Source organism: Sinohyriopsis cumingii, chromosome 14 (assembly GCF_028554795.1).
Source record: "Sinohyriopsis cumingii isolate HCF-2022 chromosome 14, ASM2855479v2, whole genome shotgun sequence".
Classification (NCBI taxonomy): domain Eukaryota; kingdom Metazoa; phylum Mollusca; class Bivalvia; order Unionida; family Unionidae; genus Sinohyriopsis; species Sinohyriopsis cumingii.
The window spans coordinates 105823779-105849783 of NC_142974.1; the positions used below are offsets into that span (position 1 = coordinate 105823779).

General features: G+C 34.8%; 1 protein-coding gene across 1 annotated transcript in view; it reads right to left on the reverse strand.

Annotated features, from left to right (window-relative positions):
• LOC149784557 (uncharacterized) overlaps nt 1–26005 on the reverse strand; it is an 86216-nt gene that overhangs the window by 49039 nt on the left and 11172 nt on the right. Inside the window, exons 4-8 of the mRNA XM_089933007.1 lie at nt 18482–19273; nt 11463–11723; nt 6690–7268; nt 5882–6030; nt 1602–1728 (exon numbers count right to left, since the gene is read on the reverse strand). Of these exons, the coding sequence (XP_089789133.1) occupies nt 1602–1728; nt 5882–6030; nt 6690–7268; nt 11463–11723; nt 18482–19273 (1908 nt within the window). The remainder of the gene's footprint in view (nt 1–1601; nt 1729–5881; nt 6031–6689; nt 7269–11462; nt 11724–18481; nt 19274–26005) is intronic.

Below are 26005 nucleotides of genomic sequence, written 5' to 3' on the forward strand. Positions count from 1 at the left end.
TGTGGAGTCTGAGAGCCAGATAGGTTATTTTTAAAACCAAACCCTATGATGTACATTAACACATAAAACCAGTTTATGGCCTATATCTGGTGAAAAGGCTACATTTCGACATCAATGAGCTGGACTATGGGATGACTGTAGCTGTAAAACTTCATTACAATTCTCCCAGAAGATAGTAGTGATAACATTCGTTTAGCACAAAATGGTAGCTGGATGAAACACCACTGCATGAACTACTCTCATATGTCTATATATATATTTCTTGTTCAAGTGCAAGCTAAGACACATTGAACTATATAATATATACCATTATCAATCGACCCCTCTCAGTGAATAAACAGTTCATACTTGTTTTGAAGTATGATATATATTGCCACAGGAACAATCGTGGTTTACATACAAATTAAATATGCCTTGTGCATTGGCCAGGTTACTCCAGTTGACACATGCTTGAGGACAAGTCTCAAAGGATAAGACAAAGAAAGTAAGGTACCAAAAGGGAAACGTGAAATGAAAAGAAATTAGACCGAAAAGTATAGATAAGTCACATAAAAAACAAATAAAATACTTTTATTAAACAATTTACTTTAGCTGTGAAACAATACTGTAGCAAATGTACACAAACAGAAGAGAGAAAGGTTTCATATATTCTGGTTCACAATCCAATTTTTAAAGTACAGAAAACTGGTTACTGATTTGGATTACTCAAAGTCAGTATCAGGTTTATTTAAACAGGTAATTACTGACTTTGATTGTTGTTGGAAACTCAAGTCCAATCTATCAACTACAGTACAATGGAAGAGAGGCACTAAAAACACAACTTGTTAAGAATAAATACAAGTAATTACATTTTGCTTTCAAGTGAAATGCATAATTTAAAATGGATCACTGAAGACTGTGAAGTCTACCAGATCTGAATTACAACCTATATTATAAATTATGTGCTAAATCTATGGCATGTTATGAATGCCAATTAAACAAATGAGAAGTTAATTTGGACTATATCCCTTTGTTAGTTGAATAATATCTAAAAAGATATGAGAGTATCAAGACTCTAAACCTCATGACTGGCACTTTCGAATCACGTGTTTACACTTCTTGAAACCCCTCAACAACAAAAAATGATCAAACAGATATGGGTTTCATGGGAATAGCTTGTTATGGGTCTTAGAGGCGAGGACAGGTGTCTGTGGACACATATGGTAGCAAATGAGGCAAAACCATCACTTCCATACTACTCAATGATGTCATCACCAGTGAACCTGTCTTATACCAATTTATTAGACTAAGTCTATTCTTGGCACATTCTGACAAGCAATGTTATAACCGCTATATCTGTTGTGTGTAAAGTAGTCTTCAAATAATTTATGGTGAAAATTTTATCATCATCCTTTGCCAATTAGTTTAATCACTGGACAAGGACGTTATCACCAATGCGACCATCTCATGTTGAGTAATTTACCTACTGCACTCACTGACAATAACATTATCACTAGTGTAACCATTTTATGTCAATTAGTGTACTCATTGCACATGCTGACAATAATGTTATCTCTAGCGTACCTGTCTCATACTACATCTAAGAAACCTTTTAAACATACCTTTCTTAATGGAACTAGATAACAACTTCTGTTTTGTTGCTTTCAGTTCTAATTTTACTTGTTGTTGTATTTGTTCTAAATGTGCAATCCATTTCTCTTGACGTTCTTGTAGGGTTTGAAACTTCGGCTGCAAAACAGAGTTCTTGAAAATATGAACAGTTCATGAATATAAAACATTCTTGCAATTTGTTTTTGACTGTTCGTGTAGTTTAGTTCATGAACGGTTCGTGAATAACTTAAAGTACAAATGAAGTACCATTCAGGAACAATAATTATCGTAAGAATTCAAGAACTGTTCTTGACTGACTTCATGAACATATGAAGAACAGGTAATCTACTAAAGCAAATTTAAATACTTCATAAAATAATCAAGAAAAGTTCTTGAAAGAATTTTAGAACATGTCAAGAACAGTTAAAGAACTAAAACAGGGGCAGGTAAACTTCATGAAATATTTCTGAATGATCATGATAAGAATTGGAAACAATTTAGGAATAGTTTAAGTGCACAAGAGCTGCAGTTGAATTACCTGAAAACTAATAAAACGAATGTTCTTTGATTTTGAATGAAGCAATAGCTATGATGTCATAGCCTGAATACGGTGGAGGATACGATCTGATCCTATACCTTACAAGGATGCATAAAAAGCTATTGGCAAATACAAAAAACATGCAAGAGGAGAGTTTTTCAGGATGTTTAGCTTATAATAACAGTATTAAGGTTACAATTTTATCAGGTAAATTATATTGGAATGTTTACGCTAACTTTAACTTGTCTACCATGACAGATAACACCAGATTCTCACAGGAATTTGTTTTCCAAATAAGTCTTGCTATGTCATACTTTGATATTCTCCTATACGTTTTTTATACCATAAGTTGGGGTGCTAATATTAATACTAGGGTTATAAGTCATTACAGTTCGATTTATCAGTTTTACACCTGTGTACAATTTTGTGCATGAGAATGCAGTTCAGATCTTATTTTACTGGATTGGTAATTGACAAAATTAACGTGTTCATCATATAGGGAAACCAACTAAGATTGTGAAGTGGGTGGAAATGAAGTAGAATATATTGTTTTATTCGTATTTGCAGGTTTTAAAAATTTATTTTATTTGCTGCTAGGCCAGCCAACAGTACAGTTTCATCAATGCTGTATTTGATATCTAAATCAAGAAGGCACAACTAATGAGCTATATCGGTTATCAGTAAATGTCTAGGTGAATCGATATTTTTCAGTTTTGGTTTTGTATAAAATTTCAATTGTCTTTTAATGAAATCAGAATTTTTTCCTTGCGAAGCTACTTTAATGAAGCAACATTAGCATTTGCAACATCATGGTCAGTTCTACAGATCATGCTTTAAATCAAAGAAATACCAGAGGTTTTTCCGAGTGATGGTTGCTGATGCGGTTGGTCAATTTGAAATCAATCAAAATATTCTGCCAACTGACATTGTGCACATTGCGGAACATTAAAAGAAATGGATTCGCTGATACAAGGTCAAAACTACTGTGTTGTTTCAGTATTACAATGAAAGGAATTGATCAATACAAAGCTTCTCTAAATTAATGAATCCACGCCATGATGAGTGCAAAAAAGAATATTTGGTAATGGCAAAATTTTAAGGGAAACCTTACCATGTGACCATCTTGGGGATTGAAGATAAAATATTTTAAAGCATTTATCATGAAATAGGTTTGACCATAGACCCGTTCATTATTAATTCATGTATGTGGCTTTGATTGGTACATAAATTTATTTTATGTAACAAGGAAAACATCATAGTCCTTACTGATTGTTCTTTTCAAGATATTTTCATTTATCTGATGAAACAGACTTGACCATAGACCCATTCATGATTAATTCACGTTTGTGGCTTTGATTGGTAGCATAAATTTATTTTATGTAACAATGAAAACATCATAGTCCTTACTGATTGTTCTTTTTAAGATATTTTCATTTATCTGATGAAACAGACTTGACCATAGACCCATTCATGATTAATTCACGTTTGTGGCTTTGATTGGTAGTATAAATTTATTTTATGTAACAATGAAAACATCATAGTCCTTACTGATTGTTCTTTTTAAGATATTTTGCATCAAGAAGTATCAGTCATAATATCATAATATCACGAAAACAAATAAAGAAAAATCATGCTTTTATTGACATCATAATTTGTTTCTTGAATTAGCATGAATTATTCTAGAACACATGTTAATGAAATATTCATAAAATGTACATGAACAGTTCATGGCCATTAAAAATTGGCCAAAGTTTCAATAACTTTAGTTCATGAATTGTTCTACAATATTAGTTGTTGAACAGTTCAAAAATGTTTCTTGTTGAAATGTTCAAATAACTAGTGTTCTAGAACATGTAAAAAGCCCCTTTAGGAAAACTCGGCCATTTCATGTCCGTGAACTGCTCATGAAATGTTCATGTGAAATTTATGAATGGTTCATTAACATAATTTCTAAAACAATTCGTGGATAATTTAAAAATTGTTCATTATATTTTCACAGGGGCTGGGTTTTGATGTGGTGGTTGAGGTGACCATTCCTGCTTGCAATATATGAGGCTAATTACATTCCTCTCAGGCTTTAATGATAATAACTCTCTCTGATATAAAGCATGTGTTGTGTCAATATTTTCCCTATGAAAATAAATGACTTAACAATGCCACAGAACAAATATTATCAACAATTAAAAACGCAAATTTCAGGAAATAAAATTCCATAAACTGATGTCAATGAAATCCAATAACAATAATTAAGGGAACTGTTGAATGGAAACAGCAGTGGGAGGGTTTAAATATCAGTTAACATTTCTGTTAAATGATTATGCAGACTGAACACTGAAAACTCAAACTCAGCCAAGGTATCATCTACATAAAGTTTCACAATTTCATACCAAAGGAGTTGAAACAGAAAAAAGTTACACACAAGTCCTACCTAGAGCTAAACACATCAAAGATGTTGGTGGTCCTTGCAAGTGAATGTGCATACCAAATTTGGGCCAATGTAGGAAAATGGCAAATATAAAACAGATCAGACCTTGGCCTTGGATGTCAGCTTGTCACTATTTTCATTCAGGACAAACTAGTCATTATTAGGTGAATGTTGGTGAAAATCTCATATCACCGTGAATGATCATCCATTAAGGGGTAGCAATAACAAAAGGATTTGTAAAGTCAATGTGGAATCTATATTTTAAGTATATTACCATCACCATTTTCATTTAGGACCAACTAGGCATCATAAAAAGTATATTTGTGAAATATAACATGTGGATATATCCATCAATTTTGAGAGAAGTAGAATTTTGATAAAAACATTACTCCCATGGTGGCCATATTGGATATTAGATCAGTACCGTTTTTATCCAGGACCAGCTAGACATCATAAGAAGTCTTTTAGTGAATTCCCATATTGATATGACCAACCATTCAGAACGATTAACAATAATAAGATTTTCAAGAAGTCTGCTAGACAATATAGAAAGCCTTAACGCCAACACCCCATGCTAATTTCACCAATCTATTCAGATGAAGTAGTGATGGCAAGTTTTTGAAGATGGTCATGATGGCGGCCATACTATATGTCCAAGTGACACGTTATCATCAAGGTCTAACTAAACCACTGGATAAATGTGTGCATCAATTTTCAAGGCAATCCTCCAAGTATATTATCAGGAGAAAATACAGAATTCAGGGTTGCATTGACAAACTAAATATGTTACTCTAGTTGCATATAAGGTCTAGTCAAATGGCCTTATTAAATATTAAAGTATGTGCAGACATTTTGTCAAATATGCTGTTCAACTTTATCCTTCAACATAACAAGATACAAGTACTTAGATTTAGATTTGTATGAATATGTTTAATTCAAACAAGGATCAGTATTTATTCTTCTAGTCTAGATAGCTTCAAAAACTTGTACAGATTAAAGCTGAGGAGACTTTTAACAAAAAACATCAATAATTATTGTTCTACTTGAACACTTTAAAAGCTTGCATGGATTTCGGTTAATCAATCATGACAATTTTGTCTGCTTCTTCTAATTTTAGCTGCAGATTTAAAAATTTGTTAAAATCATGAGCCAAAGCAGTACTGTTATGTTCTTCCTTTAATACAATCACAGTTTGAGACAAATCAGTAGCCATGGCAATAAAACAATGTACAGCTTCATGTGCTTCAAAAGAATCCCACTCTACACAAGTTAAAGTAACACTTTCTGAAATCGGAAAACTTTCAGATGTTATTGACACATTTAAATACCTGTGGAATTTGATCAATATGTGTTCCCACTAAAATCACAGGTGGTGGGGTGACTGTGTAAGACGATGTTGGGGAATATGTAGAATTCACATTTTCTTTGTCAGGTGGTCCACAGGAATGTATAGAATTCATCCAATTCTCAACTAGATCTGAAAATGTCAAGAACCAAAATAATTTTTGACACTCTAAGTATTGACATAATAATGAACTTGCGCTTAGTGACAAATACACATGTATTTAGAAAATAATATTGATTCTGAGGGTAATTAATTTTTGTTAACTTTAAATCAATTTTGAAAGAATGAAATCAATTTGTCTTTTATATATCTGTCAATAAAACTACCAAATAAATACCTTCATTTTTTTCTTTTTTAATAAATTTCTCCCATAAACTGGATGGTTGTAGCAGTGCCACTGATGACTGACCACCTTTCTCCTTTTGTCTGGTTCTCCACTGCAAGTCAGCTTATTGTTAATTAACAATTAAAAATTTAAAAAGCAGCATCGGGGAAAATCACATCGTACAAAACTCTGAATGAAATAAAATTATTTGTAAAAGTAAATAGTTCAAGAGGAAACCAGATAATCAAGAAGGATTATAGTACTATCACAAATCTTAACCAAAATTACACATTTTGTGATACATTTCATAATTTGCATCGATATGTCTCAGCCTGAGCTCTTACAATCTTGTCTAGTCATATGAATGCACATTAATTTGATAATTTTTTCTATTGAAAGCTATTTTATCTTCTGTGTGAAATACATGAAAATATCATTTCCAAAGTAGAAGCAGCATAGGACTCACCATGAACTTTGCATTTAATTTTCCCTTTAGTGTCAAAGTAACACTCATCTTCTACAAGATCAGTTATCTGTCCAGCGGCATCTGAAACCAAGAGGTAAATGGCACGTTTTGTGAGAAACATCTGGTGCGTTGTATAAAAGGCATACTGCCCTGCAAAGTCCCATATTGTCAAACGTGCATAAATTCTTGTATTTTGTTTTGCTTTTTCAGGATTTTCTTTCAGCAATTTTAACATTTCCATCAATAGATCTGTCTTACGGGTTTCAGTGGCAATATTTTCTCCAAGCTCTAATACCGGCATCGTGTTTGTTTTAGACTGGGTGAGATTCTTCTGAATTACTGCTGAAGAAGAGTCATTTTGATGACAAGCTGCAGACAAAAGATTCTGCTGAGGAGAACGTTCGTACAGAACCACTATATTCTTGTCACTATCATCCAGAAGGCCATCAGGGCTGTGGTCATTTCTCTCCCTTTGAGAAGAGATTGTAACATGTTCAGTATCAACTACCGTGTGTCTCATCTGATAGTTCTCATTCAGGACATTAACAAGACGCTGCAGTTTATAATCCTGTTCCGAGTCTGAAAGTAGAATTGTAAATACAGCTGAATTCTGCTTTACATCAGGCAATCAAGCTGGTAATGAAATTTTGAAGCACAATATAACTCAAATCATCTTTGTTTATTCACTAGATGTGATGGGGCAGCTAACTCGTCCATGCTGATAACAAACAGGCCATGCCATGGAGGGGTAAATATCAAGCAACTGGGCATTAATACTCTGCTAGCACATGTCTACCTCCACCATAGGGGGCTTGAGACAGGACAAAGTATTTGACAGTTAAACAGCCATTGCATGAAGACTAACCATAGTATGTATCTGCCGAATTTTAATTGCACGATTTGTGTTTTGCTACTTTTGTTTCAAAGCAAACAAAAGGTATACTTGCTGCGTATTACATTGCTGATACTTTTATCAAAGCAGCCTACCTGTGAAGCTGTTCAGGTAAATTTATACCATGCCTTTGAATGATTATATAAATGGCTGCTAGCAAAGACAATATACCATTACTCAATGTTAGACTATGTAGGGTTAAACGTTGCTGACACTATTGCTAATATGAACATCCTCCTCCATGACAAAGAACAAAATATGCATCCAAAGTCAAATCAGTTGCAAATAGATAACAAATGCACTAATAAAGGCAGACAACTCTTCTAGACATGATGTTGTGTACTATCACAGTGACCTTGACCATTTGAATTTTGAGCGAGATTTCGGACATTTTCTTCCTTAATCCACGAACAAGCCAGCTTGGAAACTGCAGATGGTGGAAAAGTTGAAATTTTGTGCAGAAACAATTTCCCTCTTTTCATCACAACATCCTTGACCACTTAGCTTCTGACTATAAAACTGGGAAAGCTCCTCTGTTATATGAGTGTAAGCCAACAAATTACACAAAGTTTAGTGACTGTGTATGATGGACTACAACTACTGTGTACAATAAAATTGGCAGCATATGAATGGAAAAACATAAGACCTCAAGAAATAATATGTTTAATGTTTCATGCTAAAATAAAGGTTGGGTACATCAACTGGAAAAGATTTTTCCTGCCTTTTTTTCCACAAAAATCTTTCTCTCCACTCCAACAACAATCTGACTAGTTATGGTGTAAGTCCTCTCATTTTCCACCCCCATTTACCAATTGTATGACATAATTTATTCTTTTGAAAAGACCTTTAAATTACTGAATAATACTGTCTTTTAAGATTATTTTATTATAATCTCTTGATAACTTATATATATGTAGATGATCGGGGCCCTGGATAGTCAATAGTTTAAAGTGCTCACTATTACACATGCTTAGCCAACATGTATAGCCTATAATATGCTGAAAAATGACAATACACCCCATAAGAACAACAACAAAAAGAAGCGATGTGCATTTGTGTTTTTTTAATACTTTTCTGTACATTCGAAATCAATCACAATTAGTGAGCAACATGCCTCCCTGTTTGAGGATATAGGTCATCATCACAGAGTTGTCGGATGTAATGAGGACCGTTTTCGACTCACTGTCAATATATTAAGATGTGAAAGGCATTGATGACAGCCTTCATTTCTAGGATGTTATTGTACAGAGGCCATTCCCCTGGAACTCTCTTGCTGAAAGCTAAGTCTTGCTGAAATCAAAATTTACAAGTTCGACGATTCTGGTGACGCAAACACAAGGAAGCCCCACCAGATTCCTGCTGGTTAAGAACTACTTATTCATATACCTGTATTATATTTGTCTGCCACAGTTACTTGTTAATTAATGTCAAGTAGGAAATAACAAATCTTTCTACTTTTTGCTTTCAATGACCTTTAACCAAACTCAACATTGCGGAAAATATTTCCTATATGCCCACCATAAAGCAGAACATGTCATATTACAATTAAGTCCATTACCAGTTTGAATTCTTACCAGCCATAACTGTCCACAACCGACAGTTACAAACTTGAAGAAAAGCCTGAACCTGGGGAAAGAAAGAACCCTACCGAATTCAATGTTGCACTGATTGAAAGAAATAAACCAGTTTATGTACAATAATGTATGTTCTCCACCATATAAAATTACTAAATTTTATGGATAGGCTGCACTTGCATTTCAGGTCTAATGATTCTTGTTGTTGTTATTGTTCTGGGGTTTAACACCATTTTTCCGCACATGGTAGACTATTCATGAGAGCCAGTATAATTGGTGGAGGAAGAACTCAAGAAACCATGGGAAGTTCAACCATTGCATGATGAGAAGCTACTGATAAGCTTTCTCACAGACTGAAGTTGTGGATCAAACCCACACAGACAGAGGTGAGAAGGTAGCTGTCAAGGTCACTGTAACCAACAGAAGAAAAATGGCATCTGTATAATGCTGGTAACTTCAGGTCACCGCAATCTACAGTTATCAACCTTTCAGGATGTTCTGCAGCTGGAGAAGAAAAAGTCACTGTCAATTTTGGGCTCCATATACCATAGGTCAAGGTCAATTTGGTCACAGAAAAATAAGTACACTTGTCCATTATCTATGCCCATCAAACTATGTGCATGGTTTGTAATTTGTACAAGGACAACCTTTTGATTTTAGAATTGAATGATCAAAGGTTAAGATCTCTGACTGAAATAATAAAAAAGTCTTAATGCTATAACATCAGTTCAACACAACATACCTGTACCAAACTGTGTCATTGAAGGTATTGATTTTGAGGGGGAAAATGTGAAGGCCAAAGACTAAGAAAAGAACAAAGTTCTGCAACAGCAATAGTTCCCCATCACAGATCTGGCCTAAATTATTTGAATGACTTGCACTGAGAAACAAGAAACTGATCTTTGGGGTCAAATGTCAAAGGTCAAGACCTTTGACTAAAAGAAGAAAAATTGTTCCTGCACAAGAACAAAAGTACCGTATCACACACCTTGCCCAAACTTTGTGAACAGCTTGCACCCGAGGTAGAGGTAAGAAAGAAGCGACAGATTTTGGGTAATTTCAGTCACTAAAGTTTACACACAGTAATAGTAATTATGTATCATGGGTCTGATCCAAACGTTGTGGCTTGCTTGCACTAGGGGTAAGAAAGAAACTATTGAGTTCGGAATCACAATCTCAGAAATTAAAGTCACAAAATAAAGAAACTATTGAGTTCAGAATCACAGTCTCAGAAGATAAAGTCACAAAATAAAAGAAGGAAATGTTTCTAAATAGTTAAAAATACCAAGTAGTTCAACATGACACATGCCTGGTCTACACTTTAAGGATGGATTGCACAAGGGTTAAAGAGAAGTATTGATTTGGGGTCAACTATCATGTCACTAACTCAGCCTGCTGAGAAAAGAAAACTGTTGTCCTTCCAAAAACAGTAGTTATACGTTACAGACCACTGGCCACAATGTTAGGGAAGGTATGAACTTGGGGTAAGGAATAATCCTATTCAAGTTAACGACTCAATAGTTTTACTATGAACACAGTTAACTACTAGCTGCTTATGTTCGAAAACATTGGACATATTTTCAAGTATTAATGCATATTTTTCTGTTTCTAAGAAAATATCAAGTCCACAGAGTTTGGTCAATGTATTTGATAATAGGTCAATATATTCTAGCTTAAAATAACGAACCTATACCAGATGTACTAATGGGATGGCCCATTGCCCATTGTTCATCCATCTATTGGCACAAGTTTGTTATCAATACTTTCCTGGACTACTTGGAAGATTGACATGAAACTTTAAGCATGCATTAATTCCATGATCTACTTTTATAAATAAAACATATTGCTGCTTGAACATCCAACATGGCCACCACAGCAGCCATCTTAAACTAAAATTACTTTTCCTGAATGAATGGTCATATCAACATAGAGTTTTCTCTAAGGAACTTTGCATAATGACTATTTGGTGTTGAATGAAAATGGTACTGATCACAAGTGTGGACACCATGGTGTCCAGCTTGACAACTTTTTATTGCTAACACTGTCCGTGTGACATTCAACCCTAGACCCTGATGCTTTAAATTTTTCAGCCCAAAATCGAATAATCCAGGAATCTTCTTTCCCCAAATGCAAACTACTTACAATTATACTAAGTTTGTTAACATTAGATGGTGGAAAACTAATAAATTGTGCTGAAACAAAAGAGAGATGCCGGTGGACGAAAATAGCACATCACGATACATTTAACCTAATGGTGTATAGAAAATCAGAAATATGTATCTTTTATGATTGTTTATGCCCACATACCTTTTTCCCGCCTTGTCCATTCATGGGTTGATAAAGAAACATCACAGCAATTGACATAGACATCTATGCCCTCTGTACTACATCTCTCGGAAATGTTTACCTCCTCCCCAAGAAGACGCTTTACAAGGGTTGTTTTCCCTACACCCATGTGTCCGACAACCATGACCCTTATGCTGTATATGGTTTCCTTTCCATCTTTTAGAGCCTCTTCAAAAAGTTGGATGGATCTGTCATCCATGTTAAGAATTTCTACTGGAACACCTGTGCATGTAATTGAAGTTTAGTTATATTGTCAACATTGAGACAAAGTTTAATAATACAGACTACCTGAAATCTTAGTGAGTATAATCGGTGTTTTCAAGCTACATTATTGACATTCATTTCATTATGATGTAGATGTCAGAACCTTTCACAAATCCTTTGTCAATAAAGCTCACCATGTACAGTTTATTGGTGTACAATTTGGTGCACAAGTAAAGAAAATAAAATAATTTTTAAATCTCTAAATTGAATAAAAGAAAGTTCTAAGTAGACCTCACATGACCAAAAAGATTCAGTTCTATAGATTTTAAGAAACTGCCAATCGTCAGAGGTGGATATCAAAAGCAAAGCAAGAGGAATTAATTCTGTGGTTAAAAGGTGCTGCAAGGGAATTTGTTTATGGGCAATTATCTCAAAGAGTATATATATATATATATATATATATATATATATATATATATATATATATATATATATATATATATATTCATATACATGCATAAGAAGATAGTGAAATCTGAAACACCACAATTAAGAAGCAAAGTATGTCTTGTGGATGCTAGAGGAGAACACTTCTGGATTATGGGAAGTGTCACCGTAGAACCTGACACTGTTAACCTGGTGAAACTGAAGATGACGTTTTGCATCTAAACTATCAGTTCTAGCAACTTTAGCACTCTTCTGAATCTCATTACAAATATTTGTCAATTTGACTTTTAACCCCAAAATACTTATCCAAATTTCCAAAAGGCATTTAGTCTAAGTCTTTGGCAATGCTATGAAATGAACAAGATAATGAAAGCTACAGTTGTTCACTTGATGTACACGCACTCTTATAATGACCACATGAACATCTCTGGGTCTTTCTGCCTCTAAATTTTAATATCGGCACATTTTCCCACCACTCAGCAGCTAGTCTAAGTTTCTGAACTTGCCACCAAGCTATTGCATCATGTTCTTTTGATGCACACTTATAATAAAATATATACATCTGGGAGCCTTTCAGACACTCAATTATATCATTGTAAATATCAGCACAGTTAAAATGATCAATTGATCAACACATTTTCCCACTAAGCAAGTGGTTGAAGCAGGACTGACAAGCCACTGAATTTGCTACCCAGCTATTGCATATTTATGGATGACTCCTGTGTTAGTGATGTACTTCTACGTCACAAATAAAATAATGCATCCAAATATGACTGATTAAGGGTTTCCAGGACCACTGCTGAGTGTGTGTGTGTGTTTTAAGTTGTTAAAATGGTTTTGAAGATATATATATAGTATATATAATAAACAACAACAACACATAAAATATGTGACTGGTTTTGCTTTATTGCTTCATGAGATTCAGAGATGAAATGGTCTAAAAGGACTAAATTCCAAAACCCTATACGACATTCATTAATCAATATTTTCTTTCTGTTTTTAATTTGAACCCATGTTCACTGTTTACAATTAGTTAAAATTATCTTGTATATTATTCTAATGTATAGAATAAATTAAAAAGTTAAAGTATAAACTAATATAATAAAAATTATAATACTAATTTTTTTAAAAATGATGGGGCAGTTTAAAATTAATTTTCAATATATTATGATTAATTATTTATGAAATATTTTTTTTTATGATTATGTGGATTATGCACACCATATTTTTTTTATTATATAACTTGAGTCCTGATGAAATATCGAACATTTGTCAATAATATATCACGGTATAAAATATTATTTGTTAAAAATATGCATTATAATAATAAAAATGTTTATCTCTATATATTCATAAATTATATATATATATATATATATATATATATATATATATATATATATATATATATATATATAGTGTGTGTGTGTGTGTGTGTGTGTATGTGTGTGTGTGTGTGCATTGGTGTGGGCTCTAAATCGGATGGTCCAGTGTTTGAGCCTCATCATCACAATTGATTCTTTGGCAAGATATTTCCCACCAGCCTCATAAACCGGTATGTAAAAAAGTAAATTTGTTAATATGAGCAGAGCACATTCCCATATTCCTTTGTATATGAATAATAAATACAATTTCACAAGACAAATATCTGGAGCACATAGTCACAGTGAACGAGGTATCAGGAGAATTACAGGTAATAATTTTATAATTGTAGCAAACAAAAGGCTGATAACATTTGTAAAAGGTTGTTAAGAAGAACCAGTCTTTGTTGTTTAGGTTAAATTAAGCACAAGTGGAATCATGTATTGATTTTCTTTCAGATCATGACCCTCATATAAATGATTGCTTACTAATACAGGTTTGACAGCATAACAATTCAAACATGTAAATAATAAGGAATCATGTAAATAGAGTGGTTATTCATGTCAATTCTTGTCTGAAATACAATGTCAAAGTATATCAGCAAAAGACAGTTATTTTTGTAACCTGACATGTTAAATAATTTTGTTTCACAGTGCATACCTGTGTTACTAAAATCTACATATTGAATTTCTCATTTTCTCCTTTATTTGCAATGATTGAATCAATGACTAGACAACTTTTAACAGTATGAATTTTTGTTCTTTTCAGGCTAAGTTTTCTCTCATTTTAGTAGCTAATCGAAGTCACTTTTTTTTCTTTTCTTCCCTACATGAAATCTGCATGTGTGGAATTTCATTTCCGTTGCTAAGATGTTAAAGGTAAGTTAATTGATCAATTGATAGTATCAACAATTTCACCTGGTCTGCTGAATCGTGCTATCAAACAGGTGTTAGCTAAGGAATAATCTGACCACAGCTGCAGCATATTTAATTAGTGTGTAAATAACACTGAAACACCATGTTCTTGGCATAATGGGTATGGTTACTACAACTAGAAGAAATTGTTTACACTGCTATTATAGTGTTGTACTTGTACTTGAGTAAGAACACAATCATAATAGGTAATTAAACAATACAGATTGCAAACGTCCTCTCTCAACAGGGCATATTTAATTCAATCACAAGGTGAAGAAGAAACATTTGATGGAAATTACCTGTCTTTGTCATGGTTATTCATCTTCTATTTTGCCAATTATAATGCACATATATGTAATCAGCTTTAATGCACTGTTACTCTTTTGATCATGTAAATATTTTAAAATCCTTCTCAATGTAGGGTCCTTTTTCTCTTACATGATCTCTTCCCCAAAAAATTAAATATTATTTTTTACACAGTATTTTTCATACTTTTGGAGATTTCCTTTTACATACAAACAATTACATGGCGCAATCCATATACAAGTCTATTCAGAGTATAAGAAGAAGCCCAGATTTTCTGTTCAAAAGGTACCAATGTATAGGCCAGCAAATGTGGTAAAGCAATTTGACAAAGTTACAGAAACCATATGATGACGGTCCATGTTTGGTCAAAAAGTAGACGAGTGACCAAGATTACCTGATCCAGTTTGACACTGACAGGACAAGCAGGTCATGCATCATTACATGCTGAAACTGTACTGAGAAAACTACCCTCCTGAATGGATCAAAGTTGAGTTAGATTTTAAATAAACATTCCCCTTCCTTCATTCTCCACTCTATAGCTCTTAGGGATCCTGATAAAAAGAGATCTCACTAGGAATTTAAAACTAGAAGTCCAGGATTCCCGTTTTGGTAAAAATTGGAGTTCCACCAGGAAAAGTTGCTGTCTGCACCCAGAAAACTTTGCAGATATGAAGAACTATTGTTGCCACTGAGTTTAATTTCTATATTCTTTATAACAATGACATATAGTTCTTGTTTGTCCATCAGAATTAGACTGAATTTTGTCACTCCAAGTAAAGGTCTTATTCCAAAACCTAAGTATGGCATCACATGCTTTCTTACACTTGGCTACTGTTTCATCCAAACTATCAGTCACAGCAGCTTTAGCACTCTTCTGAACCTCATCACAATCTTCATCAATTTGTCATGTATCCTCAAAATACTTATCTAAATTTCCAAAATGCAGTTTGTCCAAGTCTCAACATGTCTTGATTCTCAGGCCACATGCACTACTTATTCAGCTACACTCGGAAATGAACACAACAATGAAGACTCGAGTTGTTTAATTTTATGTACCCTTATAATGAACACATGTATATCTCTTGGACATTCTGCCTCTGAATTCAATTACAGTAAATATCAGCACATTTTCAAACCCAGCAGCCAGTCAAAGTCTTTGAACTTGCCACCCAGCTAATGCATTGTGGTCTTTTGATGTAATCTTATAATGGCAACATGTACATTAGTGTGTCTTTCATCCACTGAATAATGTTACTGTTATTGTATGGGGAGTTGATTATGCGTTTGTTAAAAAGTTTTTTTCTTCTTCAACCATGTTAAATATTGGAGATTGTAAATGTTTTTATGCTTGTGATGACACTTCATATTAAGCAGTGAGGATTTAACATGAATCAGATCACGATTATTAGTTCTGGTTAGGAATGTAATCCCCATCTATGTTCAGAGCATTTTTTCCTGACTCCTTTTGGTGGTGATACAAGAGTTAGATTTAGGCATTTTTGGTAAGGATGTAAAGGTAACTGTTTATTCTTTACAACATGAAATTAAAGTTTGGTTGTCTGTGTGTATTTCAGTGACAGTACACACTGAGTAATAAAACACTGGTGATGATTCAAATGTAAAATTTGTGTTCCACTGCACATTGCTTTATTTAGAGTCCAGCCTCTCTTAAAGGGATGCCAGGTGAGCATATAAAAGAACTTCACCATAAAGTTATCTTTGAAGGTATTTTTGATTAACATATAATTTGTATTGATTTGGACACAATGGAAAGTTCTGTACTGATGAACAAATATATAAACTATATAGGAAAATTAATTGTGATCTGAGTCCAGTGGTGTTTGATTGGAGGGGGATCTCGGCGAAGTATGTTTTGAAGAACAAACAGCAATGAAATTTAATGCTAGTGAATGCAACTAATTATAATACTATAAACTTCTACAATATATGTTATATAATGTTCTTACTGTAAGTTTTGTTGCACATGAAAACCAGTCTGATAGGCAATGTTGCCATTCAGTCTAATGCTTATGTGTGTGTAATTTGGATTTTTACGTAGCTTTAACAATTTTTCAGTCATATCACTACGATGTCTGCAATATGGCAGTTTATAGTGATGTCCAGCACTGAGGCATCATGCCGCAGATGTGTAGCATGATGTCCCAATCTGTCACATTATCATGATGCCAGGCCGACCAATCCTACCACTAACCTCTTAAACCTCTTAATGATAAGCGCCAAGTGAGGCAGCTGTTAGCATCTTTTGTAAGTCTTTGCTATTATGTTGAAGAGAAACAATGATGAATAATGGAATGTGTTTACAACATCTCTTTTATGGGGAAAAAAGTACTAAAGAATTTAGAAAGAGACTTTTCGATGGGGAATTTCCTGAGATTCCTTTCAAGCGGCAAGTAGACAATAAAGTTAAGGTGTGGGACAATTTGCAAAAGTATTTTTCTAAACATAAACATTTCTATTTTTTAAATAATATATTTATTTGTATGATTCTACAAGATAAATATTAAATAGGTTTAGCACCTACCCTGATATTTTTATGACAGAAATATCAGCATTTATTTAACAATATTTCTATGTTCATTTGTAAAGTTTATCTTCAAACATTGCAACCGTCATTGACGATGTTATACCCACAAAATGTGAGAAATAAAATATTGTGCAAACATACCAATTTTGGTTTTTTGAATTTTGTAAGCTTTAATATTTAAAATCCTAAGACAGTAACTGTGCCATGTAAATACTTTCAGATACTTGTGGTGAGCTATGATTCGTTATTCATAATCGACATGAGCCAGACTATTGTCGTTTTATTAAATACCAGTATTGCTGAGTTTCACTGTAGAGATGCTAATAAAATATTCTTCATACATACTTTTCTTTTGGGTAACACCATTTTCAACCATGTCTTTCCAGTGTGTAAAGACACTGTATTCTTCTTTGTAAATGTAAACAGATCATAGTAAATATGGCCTGCACTGAATAAGCAGTAGAATACCCTCAAATGGAGTAGAAAGCCTTATTTCTCAAAACAAATTACGAGAATATAATTGTACCCAATTAGTGGTCATTAAGGTAGCAGTTCATGTTTTGTTGATACATTTCCATTGCAACATCAATATAGAACCACTCAATTAAGGCAAATGTTATAAATACACTGTAAAAACCCAAGGGACTTTTAGAAATTGTAACCAAAGAATGAGATCCAGCATAAAATGGATTTTTTTTGTCATGTACTATGACTTCTCGATGAAAGTGCCACTCTTTGTAAACAAAAAGCTAATTTATCTTTACTTAAAATGATGAGAACGTAATAGCCAGTAATCGCTGTGATAGTCAATTTAACTTAATAATTTTTATATGAATATTTTGTAGTGACAAACAGCAGTGCAGATTTATAATCATTGATGAACAGACTCGGATGTAACAATATTTGTAAGAAATTCTAATACCACACATACTATTTTATTTATGCTTAAAATCAAATATGCCTATATTCATGGGGACATTTAGTTAACCTAAGGAGGATAAAAAATAAAATTAAAAATATTTATTGAATCCAATTAAATTATAGTTTACATCTTTAAAACATGTTTGTGTTAAAAATTAAGTTATAACATTTATAACTCATATTTGTTTTACAAAAGTTAATTAAAAAACGTACATAAATGAAGTATGTAGGTTTAGTTGTTGCATGATATAGAAGTTGAATATAAAATAAAATATAATTACCTGGTTGATGTAAATACTCTAGTCTATATCGAGTGATCTTGTTACTCATAAAGCTTGTGGTATAGAGAACTCCTTGCTGATCCTCACAGAACAAACCATAGGGCCTTGATGACACTGTGTGTATGGTCACCAGTTGACCGCTGTCTGTCACCTGATGAATTCTGTTAGAGTCCCTGTCACACACAAAAATAAAATCCCTCCTATCAACTGTTAATCCCCATGGTGATTTCAATTCATGATGTTGATACAAGAACTTGTGTGTGGGTGGATTAAAAACGTCATATGCATATACACCTTTAACAGTAGAGTTTTCAGCAAAACATGAGATATACACCGTGTTATCTTTTACGGTCAGGTGACTCCAGCTACTCATGGCCCGTTTAAAGGTCTGATGCATTGAATCTACATGTCCATCTTTAAGGGACACAACACACCAGTACAACGTGTCATCGTACACTTTCACACCACTGATAATGAGTTTGTCAGTAGAATTTACTTTTGCCACTGAATGACAGAAATGAAATCCTGTCTGTACATTGAATGTCTTGACCAGTTTTATGACATCTACAGATTTAAACGAGAGGATAACAATCTTACTATTATCCAGAAACACGGCAACTTCCGTCTTATCAATAAGACAGACACCCATCGGACGGTCATCCAATCTGTGTGATGTAGCCAGAAGTTTGCCATCGTGACGACTGTAAAGCTGGAGATTACATGCCCTGCTATCTACGACCACCAATGTGTGTTCAAGCACCACAAAACCATTGTAGCAAGGTTCATGGCCAGCTGTGTAGAAAAACTGACATACATAATGATACGGAATACAGACATATATACTTTTAGTATGAATAATGCAAAATAAACTTGTGCACATTAATTTATATTTGTGACCTAAAACAACAGTCTATTGTTGTAATTTACCAACCACTCCAATTGTCGTAATAATCATAGTATTATTATTATTATCGCTATTAGTATAGTTGTTATCTCATGATCTTTTATAACTAGTACTCCTGTAGCCATAATCAGAGTTGAAATATAAATGGGTTGGGAAGAATCACAATAATATCTGCTTATTTAACTATTAAATTTAAGTATCACCTAAAAATAAAATTAGGTTGTTAAGTTGGAAGTAGGGTAGTGATGATTTTAACGAATTTTAAGTAACTCTTGAGAATTTACATCTATCCTGTATGGCTCCAGCATGAATACAAACCAAATGAGATGATAACCTGGGATCTTATCACCACACTTAAAAAGAATCATTCCCCTGGGTCATATCATAGAAAGTATTGATATGCCAACCCTACAACCAAAATACACACTACTCAGAATACAAAAATCAATGTATACATACAGTGGAATTTACATCTACCTGTAGAGTCAATCCTTATCCCTGATAATGGCCAATGTAGAAAATATTGAGTATGAAATGACTAATTAATGTGTCCAACTTATTTTGACTACAGGAATCACCCCTATTCCTATGAACTTTTCAAACTATGCAGATAAAGTTGGAAACTATTGAGATCCCCACTTTATAACTATACCTACAACTACTGTGCATGAAAAGATAAATTAATATATGCAATTGAAATAGGCCCTGGGCTTAATTTTTTTGTCTAATTAATTTAGCCCCTGGGTCATTCACTGCATGAATACAATCGAGGTCCCCACCTTATAACCACAGATATCTGACATACTTGCTGGGTGGGTATGGAAATACAACTGATATTTGCCCCTAAAGCAGTCTTTATCTACATAATTGGATCCTACCCAAATTATGCCAAAAACTTAAGGTTTTTAGTCAAAATGGAAAGACACACAGATGTGTTTCCCATTCACAAAATTCAAACTGTATGTTGTCAGGTAAGGTACACTGTTATCGGGTTTTTCTGTTCATGTAAGGTTTTCGTCACCAATCTTTGTGCAAAGTGCATACCGAATTTGACAGATTGATGAAAATACTGCAATGCTTACAATCTGAAAAAAGACAATTGTCACCAGAATATTATGTTCAAAGTAATACTAATTTTGGACATTAAGAATACTACCCTGTTTTAATGACTTGCGATATATCAGCCCATTCTGCACATCTAAGCATTTAAAAGATTTAATGTTAATGCATCATCCTATTGAAGTGACACATACTACCTTGGACTCTTTCTGTCAGCATTTCAGCAGAGGAACTAGGTTGATTTATAGCTTGTTTTACAAACTTCAATATAAGAATTCCTTTAAATTGTAAGAGATGTCTAGTAAACAAATTAGTGAAAGTTCAACATTTGTTAAAAATAATCTATCATGTTGAAGAGAAATAATGATAAATAGCACTTAATGTGTTTACGACAACTCCTTTGCGGAAAATAAAATACTCATGAATTTAGAAAGACTACAACCCAGGAATTTCTTGAGAAGCGACAAGTTGATATGCTGGACAGGAGACATTAAAGGGGTCCATTAATTATGTCAACAAAATGGGGGGAGGGGGTTTGAAGGAGTTTGACAATTGTTGACATGGGGGAGGGGGAGTTCAAGATAAACTGACGTCAACAATGTTATTTTTTACAATAAATTTAATAAATAAAAAAATAGGAAATTAGTCGGTGCGTTGGTATGGCACACACTCGCTCGCCCATCAACAGCCTACCAGTTTAATCCTAACCGGTTGAGCTCTTGCCAAGGAAGTCATAGTCTTGCATCATCATATTTTGTTTTTAATCAATGTAGATTGTAGACTGTAGACAGATTAACCACATATGGCATTAATCTGAAGAAATAATGAATCAGCCACTATGCCCATTATAACAATTTAGGAACATTTGGCTTCCCCATGGGAAGATGACAGAAGCTAGAATATAAAGTCTCGATTTTTTATGACTTCAAAGTGTTATAGTCAATTTTAAATCTGTTAAACAAGTAAAACAAATGTATTAAAATTTATTTGTACACCTTTTAATTTCCATAATTCTATTTTTAGCATAAAAGCCATCCGTATAAAATATTGTTAGTTTGTGGTGGGGGGGTAAAAAAATTTGACACAATTTTATTAGGGGGGTCACTAAGTTTGACAGTTGTTGACAAGGGGGGAGGGGGTGTAAAAAATTGCCTAAAAATTGTTGACATAATCAACGAACGTCCCCAAAGTAGGTGTGGGGCAACTTCTTGCAAAATTTGAAACTTGGATTAAGATGCAGTATTGTTCTGAGGTAAACATTTCTATATTTTACATAATGTATTTATTTCTATGATTCTAAAAGATAAATATTAAATAGTTATTTTCTGGGTTGACAGTTCAAGAAGGTTATTTAGTGAGTCTCGATGTTGACATTTAGAAATCACACTTTCATATGCATTTAGAAAAGAAATGTTTTTTTAAATACACATTATGAATATCACTCTCCTTTATTAAAGAATAATCATTCTATCTTGATACAAATCGGATTTGTGACCAAAAACAACTCGTGACCTAATGTTTACAGAAATGACAAACCAGACAAGCAGATTAGGCCAACACAGTTGTAGTCAAATCAAATCTTGCACAGGGTAATACAGTGTATATTTAATTATATGCCCCTGATACTCAACATTACATGTATGTACTACCCTGAATATTTCAATGAAAAGTCATGTTCTTGGTAAACTTGTCATCTGCTTATGATCGGAACACAATCCGGCTCATGTTCCTCGCAGCTAACACTCATTCAGAATACAGTACAGCGTCTCCATGCATTAATGCATATCCACTTTCTTTGGAACTTCCAATACCTTTGTTCAACAAGAGAATATAACACAGATGAAAGCTGAGTGCCAAGTGGGGACCAAAGGTGGGTTAGATACCCGTGAAGGAGTACAACTGCTTTCCCAACCATAGGTGCTACCCATCCCTGGACACCCCATACACCCCTGCTTAGATAATACAGACCCCAAGTAAGTACCGTAACCCACGCTAAGCGGGAAATAGCCTGTTTCATGGGCTCTAAGACGCTGCGGCATGCACAGCGGCCACATCCCAGAAAACATCCTTGACTGGCCAGCTAAACCAGACTAAGGGTAGCCGATGGGTCTTAAATGCTCAGTGAGTTAGGCTTTGTCTACCTAGCATGTGAAGACTGGATTCGGCAGCCTACGTGCAGGAACCACCAGATGGTCAACGGCAGTAAGGTGATTCCAAGCAAAATGCAATGGAGTGATTAGAGCTCAACGAGACATGTAGGGCGTCCTGGTCATCTACTGCACTCAACTGAAAACAAAATCACCATGCAAATCACTTTTGTCATCCACCCATCGCATCACCCACTAAAGTCCTGTGGTGCCAGGCAAGCGATGAAGCGGCAGACGTGGGTACACTGGCAACCGTAGCTGCAAACATGCACACAGGCAGCTCAGGCCATTAGGGTCGTTAACCACTGACAAGGAACAGCAATGGAGTCTGGCAGCCCCTTGAGCAACTGAGCAGTCCTCTTCAGGAATGCACTGCTCACCTCCTTGGTATGAGGAAGGGGACAGAAAAGGTGCCCTGAACATTGCCTTCTCTAAACCATGCAGCTGCCAGGGACCTACTCCAGTGGTCAAAATACAAAGACGAAACTAAGGATTGTTCTTCTCACACTTGGCACAAGGAATGTGTGCACATTACTGGACAGAGACAATGCAAAAAGACTCCAAAGGAGAACCACCCTAATAGGAAAGGAACTCATTAGATACAATGTGGACATTGCTGCCTTGAGCAAGACCCAAGGAAGTGAAGAGCTCCACGAGGCTGGTGTTGGCTTTGCAGTGAAGACAGCACTGATTGGCAAATTGGCTGAACCTCCCAAGGGAGAAAAAAAAACAGACTCATGACCATGAAACTTCCCCTCCTGTCTAGAAGAAAGCAACTTACCATTATCAGTTGCTATGCTCCAACCTTGACCAACCCAGATGAAGTGAAGGTCAAGTTCTATGAGAATCTTCACTCCACTATTGCTGACATTCCAATGGCTGATAAATTCATCATTTTTGGGGACTTCAATGCACGAGTAAGCTGTGTTCATGTTGCCTGGGATGGAGTGCTAGGGAAGTATGGATTGGGTCACTGTAACAGCAACGGTCTCCTTTTGCTTCAGACTTGTGCCGAGCACGAACTGCTGATCACCAATACAGTCTTGCGCCTCTGTACCTGACACCAAACATCATGGATGCACCCTCACTCTAAGCACTGGCATCTCACTGACTACATCAATGTCCAGGATGTACATGTGACCAAGTACTTGTGCAGCGCTGACTGCTTGACAGACCACCGCCTCATCATCAATAAGCTCAACATCCGCATTCAGCCCAAAAGACACCCGCAGGGAAAGAAGGCTCCTAAACGACTAAACACCACCAAGCCGACATGTACCAGAACCAAACAGTCTCTCATGGATACCATGGAAGAACATCTGAAATCCACCCCTCTTGACATTCAGAATGTGAAGACCGACTGGGTGGCATACAGAGAGTTGGTATACAGCACAGCTTCAGAAATTCTAAGACCCTAACCAGAAAGCACCAAGACTGGTTTGATGAGACCTGCGATGAGTGCAAGCAGTTTCTGGATGAGAAACATGCGAGACAGATGCCTGTGCAACATGAAGCACATCTACAACACCCTGAAAGAAATTTATGGACCTACATCCTCTGGATCATCCCCCCTCTCAGAGCAGACAGGGACACACTAATTACTGACAAAGAGAAGAGTCTTAAACATTGGGCTGAACACTATCACAGTGTCCTGAATTTCCCTTCATCCATCAACAACGAAACCATCAGTCGTCTCCCCCAATTACCCATCAACAAAACACTGGATGTCCTTCCAAACCTTGCTCAAGACACAGAAGGCCATACATCTGCTCTAGAGTGGCAAAGCCCCTCGTTCAGACTCTGTCCCAGCTGAAGTCTACAAAGAAGGGGGCATGGTCCTGATAGAAAGCATCAAAAAACTGTTTTTACTGATGTTGCAGCAAGAGACGATCCCACAGGAATTCAAAACTGCTTCCACAATCCACCTGTATAAGCCCAAAGAGAACTGCAAGGGCTGTGAAAACCACTGGGGTATATCCTTGCTCTCAATCGCAAGAAAGATAATCTCCAGAATCCTACTGAACCACCTCACTACTTACCTTGACCAGGGACTCATGCCAGAAAGCCAATGTGGATTCTGATAAGAATGTGGGACCATCAACATGGTGTTTGCTGCAAGGCAGCTACAAGATAAATAATTTTGTTTGTGCCTAGCAAATGCAATGCTAACTTTTGAATTTCAATATCATTTTGTAAATGAACTGCATCAAGGCATTTTTGGAATATGATCTGTAATATACATAAACAAAAACAACAAAAATATTAAAAGCATCCAATCCTTATTCTCCTTATCATTTAGTGTCCAAGTGATTGTGAACATTATAAATGTCCCTTTGTAGTTCTACAATGTAAGATGCCTATCCTGGTTTTCATATTGTTTGAGTCAACCCAAACAATATCAATAACGGTGTAAACATCTTACATTGTAAGACTCCCATTGCAAAAATCAATGCCTATGTTCACAGTGTTTACAGAATGAGAAGGGTGATTGTGGGTGCATAAAACAATTGAACAACATACTGTTACATTAAACTTTCTGTGTTTGACAAAAAAGTTAGCTGAAATGTTGCACATTAAACGTGTGAACAAGCTATCATCAGTTGATAAATATAACAAAAAAAAATTTCTTTCTTTGCACAAACGTCATTTCCTCCAGAGTTACCTGCCTTTTTTAACAAATTCCCTCAGTGAAACAGACAATGTACAAAATGATTCAATATTAGAGCACAAGTTTGACTTATCATTTTCTTCAGTAACTTTATCTGATTTATATCAGGATAACAATAATCCATATATCGGCCATTTCATTTACATTAGATAGTGTCCGCAACCATTTTGTTTCTAGAAAATGATTGGTTTTGATGAATGCTAATAAGGGTGGTAACATTATGTAAAAGTAAGATGGGGGCCAGTGCACATGTCAGCTTAGAAGCTTTTTATTTTTACGTCATAAGTTTATAGTGACGTATCGAGTGTTCAACCATTTCACATCATCTGGCCTGTGTTTCATCACTGCAAGTAAAGAATTCCTGGCTTTATTCAACCAGAGTATTTTAGTGGGTGTCGAAATAATACTACGGAAAACTGTTAAATGTTGTTGTTGTCATTATTATCATTTTCAAGTTAATTATTCATCAGCATAATCTTCACAAATAGCATTGCCAATAAATGGTTATCATCATCATTGTTAATAGTGTCATATACAATGCTCCTTAATTCTATTAATTTCATAATTTTGTTGTGATAATTATGGTAATGACTGTTTTGATTTTCTTGTAGATGTTCTAGTTGTTTTTAATTTTATCCCTCCTCTGTTTCCTTTATTTTTTGCTGCTATCTGAATGTTTATCTATTATGGAGTTGGAAAGTGTTTTATGAGAAGAGTATATGATTTATGCTCTTCGATTTTGAAAA